This window comes from Dermacentor silvarum, chromosome 3 (genome assembly GCF_013339745.2).
Source record: "Dermacentor silvarum isolate Dsil-2018 chromosome 3, BIME_Dsil_1.4, whole genome shotgun sequence".
NCBI lineage: Eukaryota > Metazoa > Arthropoda > Arachnida > Ixodida > Ixodidae > Dermacentor > Dermacentor silvarum.
Genome location: NC_051156.1, coordinates 111,687,793 through 111,712,584, shown reverse-complemented (window position 1 = coordinate 111,712,584; position 24,792 = coordinate 111,687,793). Strand labels below are relative to the sequence as shown.

At 46.7% G+C, this 24,792-nt stretch overlaps 2 protein-coding genes across 2 annotated transcripts in view; one reads left to right on the top strand and one right to left on the bottom strand.

Moving 5' to 3' along the window:
• The first annotated feature begins 407 nt into the window (after positions 1-407).
• LOC125944325 (uncharacterized) lies at positions 408-9,012 on the top strand. Its single transcript, XM_049664697.1, has 3 exons — positions 408-458; positions 3,744-4,292; positions 8,851-9,012. Exons 1-3 carry the CDS (start codon positions 408-410, stop codon positions 9,010-9,012), a joined length of 762 nt encoding a protein of 253 aa, XP_049520654.1.
• A 298-nt stretch (positions 9,013-9,310) lies between these two features.
• The window catches only part of LOC119444675 (sodium-coupled monocarboxylate transporter 2), a 31,025-nt gene continuing 15,543 nt past the window's right edge, over positions 9,311-24,792 (bottom strand). Inside the window, exons 3-6 of the mRNA XM_049664695.1 lie at positions 21,789-21,856; positions 12,198-12,355; positions 10,222-10,351; positions 9,311-9,376 (exon numbers count right to left, since the gene is read on the bottom strand). Coding sequence (XP_049520652.1) covers positions 9,311-9,376; positions 10,222-10,351; positions 12,198-12,355; positions 21,789-21,856 — 422 coding nt within the window. The remainder of the gene's footprint in view (positions 9,377-10,221; positions 10,352-12,197; positions 12,356-21,788; positions 21,857-24,792) is intronic.

The following is a 24,792-nucleotide window of genomic DNA, read 5'->3' as shown; positions in this document are numbered from 1 at the left end:
TCAAAAATTCCGTCTTATGAGCCACTGAAAATCAGCTTTGCGCCCAAGAATTTGTCGTGAGCGCAATTACAAAGCAATTTGCGAGTGTCTAGCATGGTCTGGCTGGAAGCCTCTGTTGTGGCCCCCTGCATCTACGTGGCATACCATTGCATCGGCTGAGGCCAAGTTTTGTCGAAAACGTACAGTAACCCCTTTATTTGTGCAGTAATCAGGCCCGGGTATGAGGGAATGCTTGGAAATCTGCTGTTTTCTTCATATTTTATGTATAGTATTGTCTGGTATGAGTCGGGTATTTGCTACGCCATGTGTGTAAAAGCGAATTGATTTTAGTAACACCGCACCGTTTTGTACCGGGATCCACCATAAACTTCTCGTAACGAATGTGACGTTGGTGCGAACGGAGAAATATGACGGATTTTGACAAGGATGGCACCGCCATCTACAAGCGGCAAAGCAGAGTACTGTCTCATGACAGTAACTTGCGCCGACAGTGACCGCTTCGGTAGTCTCACCGCAGCGGAGGCTCCAACGCAGTGTAGCCGGGTGTGGGCGGTGTAGGCTTTCTTCTGAGGTGACGACGCAGTTTCCGCACATGGTTTGTATTTCGCGTTCAATTACCCTGGGACACCGCATCGCCTACGGGATGCAACCTCAACATGCATCAGATGTGCTTACACGCCGCCTGCTGCTTCTCTTGCCATGGCGGCAACCAAGAAAACTGTTGCTCTAAGCGGCGCCGAAAGGCAACGATGTGGACGGACGAATGTCGCTTTGCACCGGCGAGAGACACGCCAGCGTGAAGCAGAAGACCGTCACGCGTTTTAGGCGAAGGCTGCTAACTCTGCCACTCGCATTCCTGAAGTTGAGTGCATCGCAACTCTACTGGCTGCCCAAGACACTGCCCAAGATCAAAATGCAGACGCTGCCCAAGACCAAAATGCTCGCACCTTCGCCGAAGCGACTCGACAGCAGGACCCCGCTCGCCAACAGGACGGCGCGCGCCAAGCAAACCTAGAACACTGTCGCCGTCTCGCAAATCGTGCACCTTTCGCGGCAGGGGGCCGTGAGTTCACGAAGCAAACATGCGACAGCTTCTGTGAAGACACGTTTCACTTTCATGTTCTATCGATTGCTATGAAAGTGAGAGCAACCGTATATTTTTCTCAAGCCACCCATTCACTACTTTCACACGTTTTGTCTCCATGCAGTTTTCCCGTAAGGTCCAAATACCAAAATAATTCATGCTTTTAATTTACTCTTTCTAGCTGATGCCGTCCGGTGGAGCTTCGTACGAGAACTACTGCTGCTTACCTGGTGCCACGACATGGTGTGAGCGCACCGAAAGCCAGGAACAAGCCATCATATTGACATAAATAAACATTTTCTCATTGCCCAAGGCGTCTTGCGTCTACTTTATGAAATTGTACTTTCAAAAGAGGACAGATTCGAAGGAGGCTTGGAGGAATCGCTCGTGATCGTATTTTTTTTTACTAAAGAAAAACGATTCCTAATCATTACCGCGCGCCGTTGAGCTGTACAAGCAAAATATTTGGAGGACGCTTAAGCTTCGCATTTAAGAGTGGAACTCGATAGCATTCAAAGATCCCCGACAGCTTCTCACGCTTCGGGCAACATCTGCTTATGTAACCGTTATGTGTAGCGGGAAACGCTGGCCGCTAACATGCACGAAGGCGAGCTTTCCGGTACAAACGCGGCCTCCTGCGCGGGACGATCCCGGAGGTGGTGCACAGCCGCGCAAGAAAAAAAAAACATTATTTCCTGGTTTAAGTTACTACATTGCACTTAATATTTCAGTCTGAGAATATTTAACGTAAACCGCATCCGCTGTTGGTGTTTTGTTTCATGACATTTACTTGTGGGCTGTCATTCTTAAAATTCCGAAGAAGTAGTTAGTCAAGAAATACAAGGGGATTATGAACAAATTTAGTAATAAAATGGTGTGGCAATATAACCCGCATATCCTGCATTAGAGCACTGCACGGTCCGATTTTTTCAGCCCGGGCCCGGTCCGGGCCCGTTTTTACGTTGGGGCCCGAGCCCGATCAAAACTTTTATGGCGAGATCCGGGCCCGGCGCGGGCCCGGAAATAATCTACGTTACCCGCCCGGCCCGGCCGCCACCCCTTTACCTTAGGCCCGAGCCCGGTCAGAGCCCTACTCGAAACCGGCCCGAACCCGGCCCGAACCCGGCCCGAGACCGAAAAATAATGTTTTTCAGAGTTGAGACGCCCGAGAATAACTCGCTGCACGTTACATGCACACCACCAGAAAGCCCGAGCCCGGCCCGGGCCCGCCTCAAAAAACCCGAGCCCGGCCCAGGCCCGGGTAAAAAAGCACACGCCGTGCCCGAGCCCGGCCCGAGCTCGTGAAAAAATTGTTCTACCCGGCCTGGCCCGGCCCACGGGCCGGGCCGGGCCCGGGCTTTCGGGTAAGCCCGAGCCCGTGCAGTGCTTTATAGTGCATGTCATACAGCAAGGCATGGCATATAGATATGCCTAAATGTATACGGAAATTATCGCTTACAGAAAACTTCGCCGGCGTCCACGCCGAAACCAACACCAAATTTTATGCTACACGGGGCCCTTGACTCTGTCGCGTTAAACACAAATACCGTGCCGATCAGCGCAGATGGTAAAACGCGTACCAGCTAACTTTCAAATCGCGCGCTCCTGAAACCGAAACCGGAAGTCTGGTATAGGTTTTAAAGCTAGCGGTTTAGTTCGATAGAATCAGTTGGGCCACTGGGTTCAATGGGAACGTCCGCTCTTGTTAAATGCCATTCTCTAAGCTGTGAGTCACAAATATACCTATTTAGCGGGCAAACTTATGCCAAGCAAAGCAAGTAATGTTCAAGCACAAGGATAGTGGTGAGCGATGCCGGCGATTGTCGAAAATTTGATCGCCGGGTTGGAGGCGTCGACTCGTCGAAGGATCTAGTGCCCTCGCTGGTGTCCGCGTAGCTTCCAGGAATTACTACGCAATTCGTGTACATTTGAAAAGCTTCGGTGAAAACAGCAACGTATAGAATGAACGAGGAAATTCGAGAAGCTTCTGATACATGCAGGCGCGTTCCGCACCGAGCGGTAACGTTTAACATTTGTTAGGCGGTTTAAAGAGGTCACCCGAGAAAGATCAAGATATTTACGTGTCAATATGCACTGTTTTGAAATTCGATCTGGGAGCCACCGACTAAACAATAATCGCAAATATCACAGTGCACGCATCCGAAATCCGCTTTGACCGGGCTATTCGTAAATTTTCCTAAAATATTGCTTCAATACAACTTGATCAAATACAGCAATTTCTTAAGAATCTTGAAAGTGGTATTGCTTACCTAAAATACGCATCAGAACGACGGCTCTTCGCTTACTCAAGTCGAAGTAGGGTGCGACAATGTCCATGTAGATTGTAGCTGCGTGTGAATTCACGACCGATGACACAGTGCTGGAAGCATAAAGACGTCGAATATTGAAGAATGCAATGATAATCTTGTATATAATATTTTATCAGTAGATCAGGTAGCACTGTCGGTGACATAGGACCCATGCCTCAAGATTGCAGAGTTAATGTGTCGTGGTCTCTAATGACCAAATTTATATTATTTTGCTATATATACCTGTAATCACTGAGTAAGCAAGCGCAAAGACGTAAAGCAGTCAGGAATGCACGCCCACTTTGAAGAATAATTTTCCTACTCAGAACATATCTGTTCCTGGCTTTTAGAGTCAAACAGTCACTCTCAAAGCCGGGAGCCCACAGAACATATCTGTTCCCGGCTTTGAGAGTCAAACAGTCACTCTCAAAGCCGGGAGCCCCCAGAACATATCTGTTCCCGGCTTTGAGAGTCAAACAGTCACTCTCAAATCCGGGAGCCCCCAGAACATATCTGTTCCCGGCTTTGAGAGTAAAACAGTCACTCTCAAAGCCGGGAGCCCCCAGAACATATCTGTTCCCGGCTTTGAGAGTCAAACAGTCACTCTCAAAGCCGGGAGCCCACAGAACAAATCTGTTCCTGGCTTTGAGAGTCAAACAGTCACTCTCAAAGCCGGGAGCCCCCAGAACATATCTGTTCCCGGCTTTGAGAGTCAAACAGTCACTCTCAAAGCCGGGAGCCCCCAGAACATATCTGTTCCCGGCTTTGAGAGTCAAACAGCGACTCTCAAAGTCGGGAGCCCACAGAACAAATCTGTTCCTGGCTTTGAGAGTCAAACAGTCACTCTCAAAGCCGGGAGCCCCCAGAACATATCTGTTCCCGGCTTTGAGAGTCAAACAGTGACTCTCAAAGCCGGGAGCCCATTGCATAGGTTCCCGGCTTTGAGAGTCACTGTTTGGTGTTCTATAGTCACGAAATTTCTTAGTTTGCTACGTATACCTCTGATTACTGAGTAATTAATTCCTTCTAATACCTGCTGCAGTTCTTTCCCTTCCGATAGACAAAGTGGGCGAAATATTAGTCAGTTGGGGCTTCTTAGCACTACCTAATGTAGCAAAAGCAAATGTGTTTAAAATCGCACCTCGTTGACGCGCTAAGTATTCCCGCCAGAAACAGACCCCGTAGCGTTTTCACGTCGGATAGGCTCTCTGTTAAGTAATACGGAAGGATCTGAAACATAGTAAGTCATACAACAGATAACGCATTAAAAGCAAGAAAATAAATTTGCCTTCTGTGTGTCTAGTGGCATTTGCTAAAGTTCGCAACAATTTTTATTGAAAGAAGTTTGCAGATGCTCTTTGGCTGTAAAAATGCTATTTTCCTTTCAATAATAATTGATAAAAACAACGGTGAAAACCACAAGGTAACATTAGTTGGAAGCATGGAAGATAACATTATGAACAAAATACGTAGGACCGCAATAGCTCCTATTTCACAGCGCCGTAGGCTAAAATGTCTAACTATGTTTTGCCTGGCACGTTCTGGGCACCCGATATTGTCGTTTCGTCTTCCTGGATGTTGAGATCCACTGCAAACCACTCGCATCAACCACTTGTGCGGTATAGATTCTCCATACCTGTAGTTATAGGTACCTTACCTGTTCATTTTCACTGCGTCGCGTCGGCGATATGTAAGGGCGTTTTTCTTAGACAATACAATTTTTTTTATAAAAAGCTTATGACAGTGAGACACCTGTCGACTTCAATCACGAGCTCTATGACGGCGCGGAAATACTTTACCGCTACTTAGGATACTCTGAAAAGAGTAACAAAATATTATAAGAGCTCTGTTAATTACAACTTCAGGGTAGCTGTTTATATGAAAAACTTGTAGGTCGTCGTAATTTATGGCATACTCATTTTTTTAGAAATCCCAAAAAGCGCACGAAGTTTGAGATATTCATAATCGAAATCGAAGGACAGATCCAGGCAATATCGAGACTTAGCACGTCCCGCTGCGCGTCAGACGGCATCGCCCCGTAATGAAGTGTGGGGCTAAGTTTGAATGATAGCATTCCGCGGCAAATTCTGACCCGACACCAGCGGTACACGCTTGCCGGGCTAAGTGTGCCGTATAGTAGCTGCCGGGACTGACCGAGACGTTCATTCGCGCATGTTCTCACGGGGTAATTCGGCCTGACATGATAGCGGCACCACCTTTTCTGCGCTCCCGCATCGCTCGGTTTTGATAACGCGGTATTGATGCATGTCAAAAAATAACCTTCCACATAGTTCGCTTTATTGCGATAGCAATTATATGGACTCTCCAAGCGCATTCCTTCCGTCGCCGTCGTCATCGCCTTGAGGTTCCGTATTGACCCTTTTCGCGGAGCAGTTTGTTGTAGAGAAACGAGATGGCGCTTACGGCGGCGCGCCATACGTCTCCTGAGCGACCGCGCACGAATACTAAAGCATTACCGCTTCTACCTAACTTTTGTGCGATCAGTTGTCGGAAATGCAACTGAGTTTTCGCTAACGCACTGTGCTCCATTCATGCTGGTTTGAATCCTGAGGATTAAATACGTGTGCCGTAGTTGGCTGCAAAAATAGTGACTGGCATATTAAGGAATGTAATGAATATGTGGGGCCAAGTTCGCGGACCGCTGCTACAATTGTCCGTACATGTTCCCGGCACTTCGAGGTGTACGGCTTTCCTCGAGGATACACAGATTTGTTCATCCGCCAACGTGGTATTGCTAACCTTCAAAGGAAGAGCTTCAGCCCTGGTACGTCGGCAAGAGTGAGTACCGCTCGCCAAACAATTATAACGGGAGTAGCGCCGCTTTCTGTCATTGCAGGTTTCGCGCACAGTATCTACACACATCTACCCCAACCAGCAAGAACGCTTATACCTACACTTTCGCCAACGTGCCAAGAATAATTGAATGGGCGACCACTTGAATATATGCGCACTGTATACGCACAATAAGTGACGGTACTACACCGATAGCGCACGAATGGTCGAAGCTGATGGTCCACAAGAGAAAATACATTTTCCCACAAGGTATTACAATGTACAGAACAGCTACGTTTCAAGCCTTGTGTGCAGCAAGAACAAATCTAACGAAACTGAACACACCCACGAGCGATTTGGCAGAAAATTATCAGATAGTGACCCCACCGAGGAACCTTACTGAGTCAGAAACTTGACAAGCCGCTGCTTCAAAATATTTGCCAAATAAAGAACGAAGAGCAAAACACGCTAATCCTGATTCAATTCATGAGCGGAAAGTTTGGATAGCTTGAAATACATATTTATCCCCGCTTTTAGAGCAAGCACCATACGCTGCTCGCGCCGTTTGGACGTAGCTTAATCAGCTCCGAAAGCGCTTTCACATGTTCTCTGAAGCTGTGTCCAAAGCTTCGTGTCGTCCACTCAGTCACTGTCTACGATATCTCCCGAAACAGTTGTTTTCTAACCCGCGCCGGCGTCATACACTTCCATTGTAAACAAGGAGGCAACGGAGCAGTTGAGGCAAGCAATGGACGCGTCACCACGTGATCAAACATGGCAGCGCCCACGGGATAGCCGCGAAAAGGGTCAATATGGTCCAACGACGATAAACTGGTCGGCACGCGCCGTATGCTGTATGAGCGAGTGAAAGCGCGCGAGGGACGTGCGCTTTCACCGAGAGCGAACGCACGAGGGAGAGCCGGTGGGGCGAAAGGCCGTGGGGGGATGGGAAGAAGGGAGAGAGGGAGGCAGGAAGAGAGGGGAGGCAACGTTTAGCTACGGAACTAAATGCATATCTTGCGACCGGGTTCAAGGGGAACTGGTGACTCGATCTCCCTCGCGAAACGAGGAAAGGGGGAAGGTAGCATGGGAGCGAGGTTGCGCGGCTTCTATTCTGCCAGGAACTGCATACTTGTACTTTGCCCAGCTGACGGCTATTGCGCGCATCGTATCTTGAAAGCGATCTCCACACGGCTCTGACCTTTGTATGCACTGTGCTTTCGCCGCTCAGTTTCAGTTGAAGCGATAGACCACACGAACTTTTTTTGAACCTTCGGTCACTGCTCCGGCCGTGCTTGTTCACGACAGCGTTTTGACAGTGCTTGTCTGCGTTAATCGAGTGTGATCTATTCATGTTTACTTGAGCGCGCTGACACTTTGCTTGTTAATTGTAAGGGCCCTGTATGTTGCAAAGGTAGCGCAAACCATTATTAAAATAGGAAAGGAGAATTTCCTCCATGCCCTCTACCCGTCTCCTGACTTCTTCGCGGTTTATCGCTCTCCCATTGGACGAGGCTTGACATGTGACGAATAAACCGCGCGGCTTTCGTTGCGGTGCCATTAGTGAGCGTTAGAAACACCGGGACAAATGTGCGCTGTGCGTGAGCGTAAGTTTTTTACATTTTTGAAGACGCGCTCGGCTGCAGCACGAGGCCGACTTGCTGTGCTGTGGGATGTTCGAATAGCATTGCCAGGGGGGGAGGAGGGGGGGGGGGGGAGGGCAAGCTGTTTACGGTCCCTTGTGGTAAACGACACCTCAAACGGCGATCGATATGAATCCACCACATTGGAAGAAAGAAGTTTGACTGCCACCGAGGGAGGTCATTACTGACGGAGGTTCTGATCGCTGTTCTCAACCAGTTAGTGATGAACGCGGGAAAGTGGGTGCGTTCGCAAGTTCACCATCAGCAACGACTGAGTAAAAGAAGAGAAAAAGTCCCGGTTTATGCTCTGCGGCGAACAAAAGGGCGCATTTCGGCAATATGAATACCAGCATGACTTCTCATAAAATGAGCATATTGGAAGAGTCTCCCATTAAAAAGCAAAACACAGAAAGTGCGCGCGCACAGGCAACCAAGGCATATAACTGAGAGGGAATGAAAAGCACGCGGATGCATTTTTGAAATAAAAAAACACGTTGCGGGTATTTAACACATAAATGTATCCGCTATGTTGTGTGTGCATAGTTTGATTTAGCTCTTTGTTTGCGTAAATGTGTCAGGTAAAGAGAACACCATTCGATTCCGAGAAACAATTAGCAGTAGTAAAGACTGCTTAGGATTGCGTTTAACTACTTCTACCTTTCGTTTTCCTCGTCTGAGCGACGCAGATTCTACTAATAATTGAAGGTACTACATATGTTACGTAGATATTTTACGTACGAACAGCCTTGTGAAAATGCGCCCAGAACAGTGGCGTTTTCAAGCAAGCGATTCAACCCGCCGCCTGCGATACAAATGAAGCGGGCGGTAGCGGCCGCGCGATTCGCTCACTAAAGGCTCGTTCACACCGGAGGCGGAGCGGCAAAGCGACCAAGCGGCCAAGCGGCAAAGCGGGGAAAACCTCCTCTCCAGGCGGCGAAAGCGGGCGGAAAACGAGGCGGCTAGTCCGATCGCCCCCGGACTGATTTTTTGCCGCCCGCCCAAGCTCGCCGCTTTGCCGCAGCCAATCAGAACGCCAGACGACGGTGGCGCTGGTGTATCTCGGCGCGAGATCTGGGCACGGGCGGTCGACCGGTGCCACGAGATGGCGACACGTCCCCCGCGAAAGAGCTCGATGCTCCGCCTCCTCGGCGGCGCGGGCAGCCAGGCAAGCCGTCTGGTCTGAACAGGCCCGCGCGGTCGCCGCCTCGCCGCTTTGAAAAGCCCGCTTGGCCGCTTTGCCGCTGCGCCTCCGGTGTGAACGAGCCTTAATGGCAGCCGTGAGGGAGGGGCGAGGAGGAAACGGCGCGGAGAGAAGTTTGCGCTACCTTTGAAAAATACAGGGACCTTAGTTAATTGAATTAGTAAACGAATGCGTCTAAGTTTATGCAGCCAATAAAATTACTATCCTTACTCCGTATACTCTACTAGTAAATTTGCTATCGCAATTCATGCTTTGCCTTTCAGGCGAAACGGCGACCTTTTTAACAGCGGAGCTGTTTAATCTCTTGGTCAGGCTGCGTAGTGCGATCAAAAATTGTGGGCCGACCCTGCAGGTAGTGCAGAAAGGGTCCAAGCGCAATGGCACATACCCCTGTGAACTAGCGAAGCTGTTAAAGCTCGAGGATGTTCTGTCGAGAATATGCCGCAAAGCTTCCTCCTGGTGATTACGTCACCATGCGCTGCCTAGCAACGCTTCGCCCCAGCTGCGCCGACCGCGCCGAGCCTCGCCACAGCTGCGTGGGCCGTGACATCAACGCGCGTGCCGCATCACTTCGCCTTAGCTTTGCCGAGCCATGACGTCACCGCGACGTGCGGAGTGGTTGCCGCGGCTGCGCAGAGGCGCAGATAAGCCGTGACGTCACTGCAGCGACCCACGAGATATATACCTCCACGTCGCCGCTGCGGCGAAACCAAAGCCCCGCCGTCTCCACGCCGAGCACTTCGCCGCGAAGATGGGGCGGCCGAATAAGGGTGTCACTCCCGAAGAAGAGGAAGCGCAGCGCGAAAGCCGCCTCGCCGCTACTCGAGAGCGAGTGAGATGACTTCGGTCGGATCCCGAGTATAGCACCGCCGAAGCGGCGGCGAAACGTCGATGATTCTCAGAGGATCCGCGGTTACGAGCCAGCGAAACCAAGCAAAAGCATTTGAGCGTACAGAAGGGTCGAGAAGCGCCCAGATACTTTAATGACCGAGTGGTGATTGCTCCGTGATCTTGCGCAAAACGTAACCGAGTCTCGAAGCATAACCTTGCAAAAACTTGGCCGAACCGACATAAAGCTAGGCGGGGTCGCCAAGTTCGCTGTTTGCTCAGTCTTCGCACCACTAATGTGAAGCTGCCCCAGCTTTTTTTTCCCAATGTAGCACGTTACTCAAAACAGAAGATTTCACTAACCTGATCGTAGTTAGAGATGGAGCCAGAGAGTAGAGGGTCACAGTCTCTGAACCAGTAGATTACGGCTATGGCGGTGAATCCAACGAGTACAAAGAACATGAACACCATCAGTCCTCCTCCGATGGCTATCCTGCAACAAAGGGTACCCACTGCGTAAGTGCTGGCATAGGACCTACGTTTCTGCGCTAGTACCAAACACAAAAGAATAAAGGCAGACACCTTTTAGCTCCACGGGCGGTCCTGGCAGCCATAAACCTTTGGACAGCCATTTGGTCATATCCCACGCGTACAAGGGAGAAGGGTAGGCACGCCAACAGTGCAGTCCACATATTCTCATCGGTGGTGACGTCGAAATCATTCCTGTGCAGAACGTGCAGGAGCATTACAAATGCATTGATAAAGGAGGTATTCCTCTTATTCTTCACCAAGTTTTTTAGAGGCTGCGGTGCCCCGAAAACAATATAAATTCGGAATATATTACGCACGGCACATAGTTTCGTCCAAACCCGGTTATCAGAAACTGTAAAGTGAGCTCGTGCCTTTGTTCTAAATGTCCATTCGATAAATGGCTATGCTGTAGTTCACTCATTCTAACATACAAAATAATTCAGGAATACTGGAACAGGAACAGGAGCGCGTGGCCACGTTACCTACTCAAAACTATCGCACTGTTAAGTAGGTTGGGTATGACAGGAATACTTTCGCGTGACTTCAAAAAGACTTCTAAATAGTTTGTGGTAATGACACTTATGCACGTATTGTAAGCAATTTTTCCAAAACAGAAACTTCATTCTTTCTAGCATTGTCGTTCCCGGAAGTCCAATTCCCGCGCATGTACGAGTATTTACATGTTATTTCGTCACGCATATTTGACCGCAGGATAGATATATCGCGTGGCTCGAAGGCCGACAAATTTCTGCATTAGCAATGGCAACTGGCCCACCCTGTTTTCATCAAGAATTGCATGCTTTTTTTTAATCGTTTCAACTTAATTTTTTTTTGCACTCAGAATCAAACAATCTAGCAATTCTGATGCACTGATCGGCGTGGCACCTGAATTCTAAAGGCAGGTGAGCGAGCGCATTATTCCTGCTAGGATCTTCGGTTCGTGTACTTGAAGGAGGACCCGCAGTGGCTATGGCATTGCGCTGCCAAGCACGAGGTTTCGAGATCAAATCCCGGCCAGGGCGACCGCATTTGGATTGGGGTGAAATGCAATAAACGCCTGTGCATTACGTGCGCGTTATGGAACTCCACGTGGCCAAAATGATTCCGGCGTCCCCCACTACGGCGTGCCTCATAATCAAATCGTGGTTTTGGCATGCAAAATCCCCGAATAAAAAATTTAAGGGAAGCTGCATATCTACTTATTATGATAATGATATAAGCATACCTTCTGTCTCTGCTGCATATGCATCTCTGAATATCTTTATACTCTAGGCTACGTTATCCTTTTGTAGAAAGTTCACTTTATTGCGGGTTATCCATTTTTCTCCCCAACAATCTTCCACCCTCTTTTAAATAATCTCCACAGCCGCTACTATTTATATTTTCCCTACTGGCCTTCAATCATAAAGCCTCGATCAAATGTCATGTTTCCACATTTCTCCCTAGATGCCTAATTTCTCTTGTAACAAAATATGCTCATTAGTTTCGATATCATTTTCACAAAACTATTCCTTCTGGTTTTCTTTTCTGCTGCTTTATATTGGGACATAGCGGGCTTTCTCTCCATTGTTCCTATAGAGTACACTATTCTCCATCTCAAGATTGTGAAAGCAACGTAGCTTTTTTACGAAGAAAAAATGGGGGACACGTTGGGTTACCTGTTGTGACGAAATCTGCAAATGGTTGGCTAACAACAAGAGGCGCAATGCTTGCTAGAGCATAGAAGAAAGAATGCCAACTTTCATTATAAGCGAATATGTGAAAAGCCAGGAAACGTGTAAATATATTTAGACATAACAGTTTCTTACCGTAACATGTACGTAGTGACGTTGAAGTCACTAAGTGGTCTCAGCGGCTGGCTTACACGGTGAGAATCGTAGAAGACCTTAGCGATGATTACGATTGGCGAGGCTATCATGACAGCAGCCTGTATGCAGTCCGCCCACACAACGCTTCGAAGTCCACCCTATTAAAAGCAACAAGGTACATTTCAGCAGTTCACAGAACACTTGAACTAAGTAGAGAAGTACTCGAGCACGTGAATTTACAACTGGTGAGGCTGCAAGCTGTCTTCGACCCTTTGCCAATAATTATTCTGGAATTAAACTTTCATCATGACATCAAGATACTTTTCAGTTTAATTGATTCAATTGCTTATCTACTTACTTATGTTATGGCTTGATATCAAATAATATGAAACCAAGACCAAACAAGCTTATAAGTGCTTCATGTATGTTTGCTTGAGTAGAAGGTTTGTACTTGCTGAAGGAAAACGCAAGCACCGTTGCAGAAATTAAATAGAAAGTTGGGGAGCCCACGGTGTGAGATAAAATAGGTCCACAACACGTTCAGTGCTCCTCAAAGTATGGAACGCAGGTAGATGACCTGCCTCATGAAACAAGCATTGCTGATGAACTGCCTCTGTGGTGGAACGGTGGCACCCGATACAGTGGTTGCGTTACCGTGGAACTGGCCATGTGCGCCGTAATTGCAAAGTCCCGCGCTGCTCGATGACCAGACAGTTTAGAAACACACACACGTGGACGCTCGAAAGTACGCCAGAGTTGCGTTTACCACCCTCCATTAAAGGGATACGGGCACAAAAGTTGGTGGGTGGTTTTTTGCATCGAAACAAAAGTCGAACTGTTGAAAATGACGAATACAACAAGCTGCTTTGAAAAAAAAAAAGACCCAGAAACATCTTCTTTGGCGATTTTTTGTTGCACCTTGCCTCCAAGCGGCCGCGGAAGAAGCGGAAATTTGACGTCATAACACCCACCCGCGGCCAAGGTCGGCCACAGCCGTCGCAGTGCTTCCGGGGGCGTCGGTCCCTTGCAGCGTTTGTTTAATCCTTTTCGGCGATCTTCGCACGTGGTCCGTCTGAAACATTATCCCCGTCGGCGCTCCACGCAGGTGGTGCGTCTTACATGAGGCTTCCCGCGGTCGTCGCTCTGTACTTACGCGTTTTTCGCGGCGGAAGGAAATGCTCAGACATTGCTGTTATAACGGAATCGTGGGTCGTGAAACGCCGTCGCACACGTTTCCCAGAGACGAGTGTGTGCGTAAATTTAGGATACCTGCCTATTAGAGAGCTTTAGCTTGTCTGCTAATCGGGAAAGCGCAGGCGTTGGGGCGTTCGGGTGGAACCGCAAACGTGAGCGGCCTTATGGTGCTGCCACCTGGTAGCGCTGACCTGAAACAGACAAAAACAGCTAATATTGCAGTAACCAAGTGTATTCTACTTTGCTGCTGGTGTAAATCTTCGGCAGCAACACGAATACGCCATTGCCGAAAATTCACACCCGGAAAGGACCAATAATTCTTGCATAAGTGTCTGGTGCAGAGCGAAATCTTCGCGCTACGGTTCGCGAAAACCTGACTGGCACCTCCACGGCCGCCTGCTCTTCTTCGTTACTGGACGCGGAAGGCTCGTAACCGTAAGCGGTAATATTTCTTGCCAAGTTGGAATGATCCTCGTCTTCAAACGTGTACTCATCGCTGGTAGACGCACCAGAACTGGAATCCATGCTCGCGATGGCGGCATTGGCGCACTTCGAATGACCGCGGATCGGGCGGCGAGGCGCGCGATCACAAAAACGCAAGAAATAAAGCCATCAGCTCAAAAATGAGCTAATTGACTACTTCTTTTCGGTGTAATCACACACTGAAGATTCATTTTCAGTATTTTCGTAAAATTTTCAGATTTTGTGTCCGTATCCCTTTAAACACAGGCAATTATTCTTTGCAGCGATAGCCAAAGTGCCCTTCGAGATTTCGAATGCAACACGGTTGCCACCCCACCTCCTAGCAAGGCTTCTACACGTTAGAGCAAGAAAGTGGCCGATTCTAATTACAATTAAAAAAAGTGTTATGATATATTTTTACCAAAACAGCCCCACGGAATATATTTCAGCAATTGCTAAAGAGTCATCGACTACTTTAAATTTACTTTCCACCCACTTTTATTAGCAGTGCACAAATAGAGCAAATAGAGCAAGCTGCACTGGCTCTTGTAAAGCGTCTTCTGCAGCCCTGCATATATTCGTATATGCCTTGTCTGTCATCGCTAAGAATTAGCATTCACGCTTTTCTTCGATGCTATTCAACCGTTTTTTTGTGCGAAGACATCAGCAGCGGCACAGAAAACTCGCGTGATGTTATCAGTAGAGAGATGGGCTGTTTTGGAACCTACGAACACTTTGCTCACAAGATAGGATCTGCGAATACAACAGCAGGATAATTTCAAATGGGGTGTGTCGATTCTCCAATGTGCAATGCACGCGAAGAGACAGGATACTCTGAAAACTCTCTGTTGTCTTTCCCAAAATACCGAGATGAAAGGGGCGCTCTGTTTGTTAACCTGAAAATAAAGGACCTTCCGCATGCATGCTTGCTACCCTTTGTGTTCCAGAAGGGTCCGGTATAACCCTCTAAGAAACCTCGTCTTCTTCTTGCATTCCTAAGAAATACTGGAATGATGGGCTTGTGGTAACACACCAGTAACATTTCAAGTGACGCTCAGGCGAAACATTTCCGCCTTCGATCGCCAGATTTAATCGTGCTCTTGCTGCGGCCCCCCTCAGTAACCACCACCCGATCGGAGAAGTGATAGGCTGCACTAAGCGATAAAGGATTGATCAGCAGCTCTGACCGCCTATGAATAGCTCCTTAAAACGATTGCACGAGAGAGAGTGAGATAGATTATTATAGGAAGAAAGCTCAGAGATTGGACTTCCCCGAGAGGTGAGCAAATCAGCTGGTCTGCCAAGCTCCGGTGATTATTATTAAGGCGTAGGTGCATCGAAGCCGGAGAACTATCACCCCATCTCTGTTCTTCTTTTCCTAGCGCAACTCTTGCACAGATATGTGCTTGAAACAATTGAGTGGTAAATCTTGAAATATAACATCTTATCATCTTCCCAGTATGGCTTCGTGTCTCGTAGAAGCACGCATGGGCTTTTTGAATAACTGTCGGACTTTCTATATCAAACATTTGAACTTAACCAGGTAGCCTGTGGTCTTTTCTTAGATATATCTAACGTTTTCGGTTCGGTAAGCCACAATATCCTATGTGCTAAACTACAAAATTGCGGATATCGTGGAGATTTCGAAACATTTATACAAAACTACTTATAAATAGGTCTGACATTTTATTGGTGACCAAAAGAGTTATTTGCGGTATCTTAACGCAGGGGTTCCGCTGGGTTTAGTTCTGTCTCCGCTTCTTTTTAATCTGTACGTTTGTGACTTGGAACAGGTAACTATTTCATGTATGCAGATGATACGTTGCTTGCTTCTAAGCACATGCAGTGCAAAGCAGCTGCCCCTTTACTTCAAAGCGACATAAAAAATTGCGATGAAGTGGTTTCGGAAAACGTATTAAAGTAAGGGCGCGGAAAACGCCATTGGTATGTTTTAGAAATCCATTAAATGCTCTTGTAAAAGTCAACCTCTCTTCCTTCACGGTTCTGATTGCTTAGACCGTGTTTGTGCCCCTGTAGAGCATGCGAAAAGTGTCAAGCACCTTGGAGTCTATTTTGAGACAGACTTAGTTTGGAATATTCAAATGGCTCGAATTTGTGCACGATTACGTAATTTTACGAGTTTTTTTACCGTATAAAGAGTTATGCAGATATCAAGATTTAAAAAAAGTATATAGTGCACGCTTTAGGTTACTCGCATAAAAGGTACGGAATTTGCTTTTTTTATAATTGCAGCGGATTTTGGAAATATACAATATACAGCCTATTAAAAGGCATAGTAAAAAGTGTTGCGTAAAAACAAACCACAGATAACTTATTTCGAGATTTATAAATGCCTGCTTTTCAGTCTTAATTTCATTCGACAGTTGTGATGCGTTATTTCTAGAGCAATGACTTCCACGAACCTGTCCATAAAAGTGTTGCTTTGCGTCAATATGTATTTCCTCGTACAAGCACTCGTCATGGAAAAGCACAAAGAAGGAATTAAATTCCCCAGTTGTTTAATTAGCTTCACAGTGATGTACTGCATCAATCAAGTTTGTCCGGATTAAAAAAGAGCCTGAAGGCAATGATAAAATAGTAGTTTTCACATGTATAAAACCTATTTTGGTGCAGTGTGATCTTTGCCGAAATTTATGTAAGACTGTCACCCTCACTGTTGTCACGACCTTTTTTTTTCTTTTTGTTCTGGTTAGGCTGTAACCTTGTTTAGCTCTTGTTTCATGTTTCCTGAATTTTCATGATTGTTGTGTGCGACGTGTTTTCAATTGAACATTAAGTGTTGTTTACTTGGCATGTTTACCTGAGGAAGCTGGGATACGTTTTTTATTTTTTTTTCTAGTTTTACATTTTGTTTGTCTGTATATATAATGGTTAGAGACGGGATTGCCCTGACTGCCAGGTTTCTGTCATACAAGCGTTCGGGAGGCTCTGGCAGACCTAGCAAATTTATGTTCACATTCATTATTTGTACTAAAGATTATATTCTTTTATTATTATTATAAATAAGTATCATCATCATTATTGCTAAACGCGTGAATAGCGGAATTTGCGCGCACCTCGTTACCAAAGCGGTCACGAGAAAGAACAGAGAGGGAAATTGCTGGGGCACCTGATATTCTGCAGTCGGGTGACAGGAGCATTATCAAGCACGCTTTAGAACTTAATGACAAAGAACTCGCCTTCCTCGAAAGTTATGTGTAGTGTCTGAATTTATTGACGCTGCACCTCGCTCCTTATGTAATGACACCGCTTCGTGTTCACATCTGGTCGTTGCTTTTTGTTCACACATGGTGCCCCTGTTTACTGACGCAGCGCCTCATTCTTAAGCGTTGTTATTGTTTTCTTATAGTTCAAGTTTATGTACTTTTAGGTGAAGTATCTGTGGTTGTCTTTTCTTTCATGTTTTTTTTTTTTTGTTACTTACCCCTCCCGAGACTCGGTCACCGGTGCAGCGTCTGCTTTTGAGGTCATCATGTCCTACCTGATGTATTTTTTTAGAGGCAGGCGTCATACTGTGCTAATATGTCTGTTATCACCTCTGGTATCCTCGGCTGCATTGTTCTGTACATTGTACATGGCTACGATATGGTTCTTTTTTTCGGGGGGGGGGGGGTTCTGGTGATTATTTGATATGTTACTATTTTATCTTGACTTGATATCCTACGCTGGTCTCATATGTAAATATCCCTTTCCTTCAACAAAACTCCGTTGGAAGAAAGCGCCCGTCCTGCTGCCTCGTCTCGGCCTTCTTTCTTCGTGCTTTTGTTTTCCTTCTCAGTTATTAGGCAACACGCCCAAGAAAATGTTTTACTGAGCGTACGTTTTTGAGAAACAAAAATATTGGTGTTCTATTCAAATGAAGAAGCTGTATAGCTTGTGTGTCATACGGAATTTTCAGTGCAGTTACAGTGGTACGTGGTAGATCCCTTTACAGTGGTAACCAGGCCCAGAATGTGCTAAGAAGGGTAAAGTTAACCAGGGGCAATTTTTTTAAACCTCACAAAGGAATGCCTTCTATAAAGACTGCGAACAAAAAACGTTTTTTTTTTTGCCATGGGGAGCCCATTGTTTATTATGTAAACAACTTTAGCCAATAGATCAGGTTTCCTCTTGCATTTTTCAAAAGAATTATATTATTTGGATGCTTTACCAAAAAAAATTTATTGGCCATCCCGACCCTGCCAAAGTGGATAACCAGGGAAGCTGTTCAAACCTATCACTATAGCTGCTGAGGGGGGTACGCAATGCTTTATTCATCATCATCATCATCATCAGCCTATATTTTTATCCACTGCAGGACGAAGGCCTCTCCCTCCGATCTACAATTACCCCTGTCTTGCGCTAGCTGATTCCAACTTGCGCCTGCAAACTTCCTAACTTCATCACCCCGCCTAGATTTCTTGCGTCCTCGACTGCGCTTCCGTTCTCTTGGTATCCATTTTGTAACTCTTAATGGTCCACTGGTTATCCATCCCACGCATTACATGGCCTGTCCAGCTCCATTTTTTCCTCTTAATGTCAACTTGAATATCAGCTATCACCGTTTTTTCTCTGATCCACACCGCTCTCTTCCTGTATCTTAACGTTATATGCCAAAAATTTTCTTCCATCGCTCTTTTTGCGGTCCTTAAATTAATCTCGAGCTTCTTTGTTAGCTTCCCACTTTCTTCCTCATATGTTAGCACCGGTTTACTGCAATGATTGTACAATTTTCTTTTCTACGACAGTGGTAAGCTCCCAGTCACGATTTGGCAATGCCTGCCGTATCCACTCCAACCCAATTTTATTCTTCTGCAAATTTACTTCTGATGATCAGGGTCCCCTTTGAGTAATTGAGGCACAAATAAACGTACTGCTTTACAGACTCTAGAGGCTTACAGGCGATTCTGAATTCTTGTTCCTTTGCCAGGCTATTGAACCTTATCTTTGTCTTCTACATATTAATCTTGAACCCTACACTTATACTTTTTTTTGTTAAGGCCCTCAATCATTTGTTGTGAGTCGTCCCCATTGTTGCTGAAAAGGACAATGTCACCAGCAAACCGAAGGTTGCTGAGATATTCGCCTTCACCGTTGATCATTACTCCTAAGCCTTCTTGCTTTCTTGCTTCATTGCTTTAGACTATAGTTAGTAATGTTAATTTAGAATAATGGTAGTGATGGGAATAATGGATTTTAACACCACGCCGCCGCTGATCCTATTGTCGTTTCTTTTTGCCTTTGCCGCTCCTTGTATTGACGTTGCTCCCCGGGAGTCCTAACTATGCGTTTCCTCCCCACAGCGGTTCGACAGCAAGAATGAAATCAGATGCTACGCTGGTTCTTTTATATACGAAAACCTAGTGACGTCACTCCGCACGTCGCAACCTGCCGTAGCCACGGCATCTTTACCGGTACAGGGATGCGGGGTGTGCTACGTGCTTCGCGTTATCAGGAGCGCCTTATCATCATATATGTGTTTCGAGTGCTTGTCTTGTAGGTGTGCTTGTCTTGTGCGTGTCCTGTTCTGTGTGTTCTATGCGTGATTCCAAAGAATGTATGCACTATTCGCTTCACTTTGCTGAGTGCTTGAAGCCTGCTTCACCTCCAACGCGGGTCGGCCCGGTATTGTACAACCTCCGAGATCGGCCACATTTTCGCTAACAGACGCGGATACAAAAAATGTCGGCCAACTAGAGCCTAACAGCTTTGCTGTAAAACAAGTAAAAAAGCATTCCTGCTAGATTCCCAGTGGCATGGGGTAATTCTTCTTTCTGGGGTTTTACGTGCCAAAACCAGTTCTAATTATGAGGCACACCGTAGTGGAAGGCTCCGGAATTATTTTGACCACCTGGGGTTCTTTAACGTGCACTACAACGCAAGCACAGGGCAGGCATCAGGTATTTAGCAATAGAAAATGGAAGCGGGTTTCCTCTTGCTCTAACAAAGCCCGTTAGCCTTCACAGCATCTGACGCTCCAGAATCGCTGGGTATTACAGTGACTCTGACGCACAACCTGTGCTAATGTACTTCCGAGAAAGTATAAACGCAAATCTGTAGGTGCCATAAAGCGCACGATTTCCCTCGGCAATGGTTTTTGAGGTTAGAACCCTTGACAGCAATAAGAAAATATTGATATGGTTACAATCGCGCTTCTTGGTATATGATATGTACGTGTTTTCACGTGATCATTTTCCGTACCTGTTTTGATAATGAATGAACTTAAAAGAAGGCAACAAAGAGAAAAAAAAACATTGGCCGCGCAGCGCTAAAGCATGTGGGTGCTTTGGTTAGGAAGCCCATGTGAGGAGGGTTCAATCCCGTCCAGCACCGGATAAATATTAAAGAAATTTTCTAGCCTTTCGCTTTCTGTTAAGACTAACCGCGAATATCGTGCGACCGGTTACTTGGGCTGATCCCGACTACAGCAGAGTCTAGGACAGCTGCAAGAAACGCACGGTGATGGGATGACAGTGCAAGATGGTACCACCCGTTGTAGCGTACGAGTAATACAGAGTTTGCATAGAGGACCGAACCACAATTTTCTCTTCACTGCGGAGAGATCGGCTCAGCCCCGGTAGTACGGTGGTAAGTGGAGCATTCTCTCATTCTTCCTTGTGAAAGCCGGCGTTTTGAGACTCCGCGCCTCTGGTTGCACCACGCAGAGGTGGCCACTGACGCTGTTATGAACCGATCCTTTAAGAAGTGGTACTCGAATTACAGGTGCAGGGTGTAAGGGCAACGCTACCCATACCACATAGTGCGTCATATTGCCACAAATAACCACCTGTCAAAGCATGCTGAACGTAATCTTGGATAGGAACCGGGGTTTGTTGTTCAGAATGCTTTTTTTCTTAATTGAAGAGCGGCTTAAGAAAGCCAGACGGACGCAAAGTGGCCTAAGTATGCTATTAATCTTATCGGCATAAAAATTGTAGCTACAAAGTTTTGCATAGTAACAGTAAACGGAACGAAAAAGACATGGGGACGGAAAGTAAGCAGTAAAGCTTCCCGCGCTTATGTACAGTCTGTTTCACACTTAGGGGAAATCTCGGAGCGCATTGCATCGCGATGCGGTGAACGCTGGAGTCGGGAGCCGGAAGCAGTTCGCGCAGGCGCAGACGGTCGAGGTGCGTTATCTTGAACCGCGTCGACTGCTTCGGCAGCGCGCGCTGGCCGCATCGTCGGGAAGCGTGCTACATGTCAAGGGCAGTTCATCGTTACTGCGGGTACTGAGCCAGTAATGTTAACTAAACGTTGTGCACACATTTTTGTGTCTCCTTCTTGTCGCTGCGCATTACGGTAGCACACGCAGTGAAGAAATATGCGTGCACGCACTCAGTACCTCGGCCTTTCGAAAGAACAAAGGAAGCGCGCTGTAAAAAGAAGTGTGTAGAACCCCATTTTTGCCAATGAAGGCTCGAGGTTGGCGTCGCACAACTATTAGTTAACATTATCGGCTCAGTGCCCGCAGTAGCAGTACCTACCCTTGACAGTAGCAGGCTTCCCGATGATGCGGCCAGCGTGCGCCGCCATAGCAGTCTACGCGGTTCAAGATAACGTGCCTCGACCGTCTGGGCCTGTGCGAGTTGCTTCCGGCCGCCGACTCTAACGCTCCCCGCATCACGATGCAATGCGCTCCGAGATTTCCCCTAAGTGTGAAACAGACTGTACATATTCGCATTCCTGTAAATAAACATCGTCAGCTGCAACTCCGAGCTCGTCCCGTCTGGTTGCTTTGCATCGCCTTATTTTTTCCGTGCTCTTTAGAGTCAGTATGAATCACTAACTAGCCAAGATAGCCACCTCGCGTTGTTGCATATGTTTTTAAAGAAATCGTACTTCTTTATGCAGGTGCGTGCATATTAAAAACGAATGAACATAAAAAAATATATGAAGCCATTGTTTGTCTAGTAAGTATCCATATAGTCTTACCAAGGCGGTGTACGTTGTTCCTGCTAAGCCGATGGCAATATCAGTGTAGATCAGAGGGACAGAAAGCACTGGAAAGACAACAAAGCAATCGCGCATAAAGCGGGTATTGGAATACTTATATGCAGCACATGTGAGTAATTATTTTATATTTTATACATTGCAAAGCTCTAACACAAGTAGTTATCGATGGAAATGTTCTGTGTGCATCCATAGCCAAAACGTACAAATGAAAAAGTATTATAGGCTTACCGATGCAAAAAGAACAAATAAAATACAGCTGTCAACAGTCCGAGTAAGGGGAAGGGCATCACTATGCAGAAGTGGTGCTTTAGGATAACCGAAAGTGCAATCTCCCAAACGAAATATTACCTGGCAACTTTCAGTAACTAGGTGTTCATTAGCATATTGTATTTAAATAATTGAACTGGGTCCATACCCTATACGAATGCATGCACATGCCAGCTCTCACAAATATTGTCCCCGCAAGGAACGGAATGGAAGTCACTACGCGAATGGCACCGAATATATATTGTGGCAGCTCGTCTCTCACAGTCCTAACCATTTTTTGTGTTAAGTATTTGTATCTCTAAACTTACCTATCCGAACATTGTTTTTTTGCGTCCTAACTGTTTATGTCTATCAAGTGAATTACTTGTAAAAACTGACGAGAACAAAGAAACAACGGTCACACACCAGCGTTGTATGCTGTATCAAGTTTTCTTTGTCCCATGCCTAGCAGGCTTTCAAAGCAACACGGACATTGCTACTATTGATGAACTCGACTGGTCTCAGTGACTGTAGCGACTTGTTGCGCAGTATTGTGAGAATACATTAGCAAACGAATAACCTGGTTCCAATTCCAATGGTCAGACGCGAACTACACTGATCGCATATCGCCAAGAGTGCGGTTGAAGCGCTCTTTCATGCTGTTCGTTTGCGGATGATATGCTGTAGTGGTGTGGTGGATGATCATAATTTTTCATGTAAGGCCTTCAAAGCATCGGAAACGAAGGCGCGGTTCTATCACTCAGGAGTTTGCGAGCGGCGTTGTGGCGGAGAACGAAATGCCGTTGGATGAACAATGCAACATCACGGGTAATGGCAGACGGTAGAGCGGCTGTTTCTACATAGCGTGTCAATGGATCCACAGCTACAATACTCCAGCGGTTATTAGCTGTGGTGAATAGAAGCGGTCTGTATGTATCAATGCCTACACAATCGAAGGGTTGACTAGGGCAAGAAGGGGTATGCGACGGGTAAATTTGACCGGTAAACTTGAGGTGATTTCCGGCGTTGTTGGCCTGTATAAACTTTAGCAAGTTTATACAGGCCACGCCATTAAAATTGCAGGGGAGGTTGAGGTGAATTCTTCCAATTGAATAGATGATGGCCCAACACCCTTTCTCAGTAACGTAGAAATCAGACTCGGCTTTTGTGAGACTGCGGCTTGCCTATGCGATGACATATTCCTCAAATCTTGGTTTCCGTTACGCGAGTACAGCACGCAGTTCGACTTCACTTGCATCGGTGTAGACCTCTGTGGGAGCCACAGGATCGAAGTGGCGGAGCATGCGTGCGAGAATCGAAGGCAGGGTAATGCCATGAAAGCCTCGTCGCCGTCTGTGGATCAAGCCAAAGTGTTTGTCGCGTGAAGAAGGTCCGTCATTGGTGCAATTGTAGAGGCGAAATGTCGAATAAACAGGGAAAATATACGAGTACAAGCCGACGATGGTCGGAAGTTAATTTAAATTCTTTGGTTTTAAAAAGCAGCGACAGTGCGAAGCTTGGCTTCATCAAGAAGAATGACATCTCGCGACATAACAAGGCCAAGAGTGGTTAGTTGTCAGGCACCAAAAACGCCATTTATTTAAGTGGATTTGGAGTCCTGCTTCAGTGAGGCATCGCAGAACGTGCTAGAGACGGCTGAGATGTGTGCGGATATCAATGGAAAAGGCAACTACGTAGTCGAGCTATGTGTGACACGTGTTCCATTTGAGAGTCCGCAAAATAATAAATATAAAGGAGATGGCAGGTTGCATAGGCCGATGGCAGCACGGTAAATTCGTACAGTCCGTCGGGACTGACAAAGGCCGGCTTAGGCCGATCAGATGGTGCCATAGGGATTTGGCAGTGCACGGCGCTTAAACCGAATACAGAAAAGATATCCGTTCGCGCGCAAACAGCCGATACCATAGTCGATGCACGGCAATGAGTAAATATCTTGACGTGTGACCTAGGCATGTTGTCTGCAATGCCGAGGCTTGATAAGGAGTAGTCGGGCGCACAATGCCATCTGGTCTGAAGATGTTGCCTGCGCATCTCGTCGTAGCTCTGTCAGAGGTTGACGACTTCGACGAAATTGCGAGAGCTCTTTGAAAACGGCATTTGGAGTGCGTCGTCTTCAGTACCCTTCATGGTGTGCTTGATATTCTTTCTTTCGGGAATCGAGGCGTCACTGTGCTTGAAAAGGAATACGCCCTAATATGGCTCGTGAAATTCTCGCTGTCCTGCTCGGATCGAGCGCGCAGGCGTTGCTCTGAGCGGAGCGTTCCAACAGCTGGGCACCCGCAAACATTATGAAAGCTGGTCGTTAATACGGGCCATGTAGTAAGGTCCGCTGCATCGTTAAGTAAACATAGCTTACCAATGTCCGACAGATAGAAAACTGCGTACCTCAATTTCGCGTCACTCACAAACATATATATATATATATATATATATATATATATATATATATATATATATTGTAATGGAGTCAAGGAGACATAAGACAGCACCAGTTGTTGTTGCCTATCACGTATGTGGCTCCTACCCACGGTGGAGGAATGGCCAAGAAATGGGTGGATTATTCCAAATTAATATGGAGGATCCAGAGCCAGCTGTTGTATTATCTGCCTCGTCGTATTTTCTCCTAGCGCCCGCTTTCCGAGCGCCCGAGGCCCAGCTCACTTCGTCTATACACTCGGCCACGCTGCAAGTTTCCGGCGCGCTTGTCCACGCAACT

Bases quoted from the DNA above. Each gene is read 5' to 3' on its own strand.
- LOC125944325 (XM_049664697.1), top strand. From the start codon at position 408: ATGACGGATTTTGACAAGGATGGCACCGCCATCTACAAGCGGCAAAGC. The intron at 459-3,743 runs GTACTGTCTCAT...CCTGGCTTTTAG, and splicing joins TCTACAAGCGGCAAAGCAGA to AGTCAAACAGTCACTCTCAA. The intron at 4,293-8,850 runs GTGACTCTCAAA...GCTTTGCCGCAG, and splicing joins CCGGCTTTGAGAGTCAAACA to CCAATCAGAACGCCAGACGA.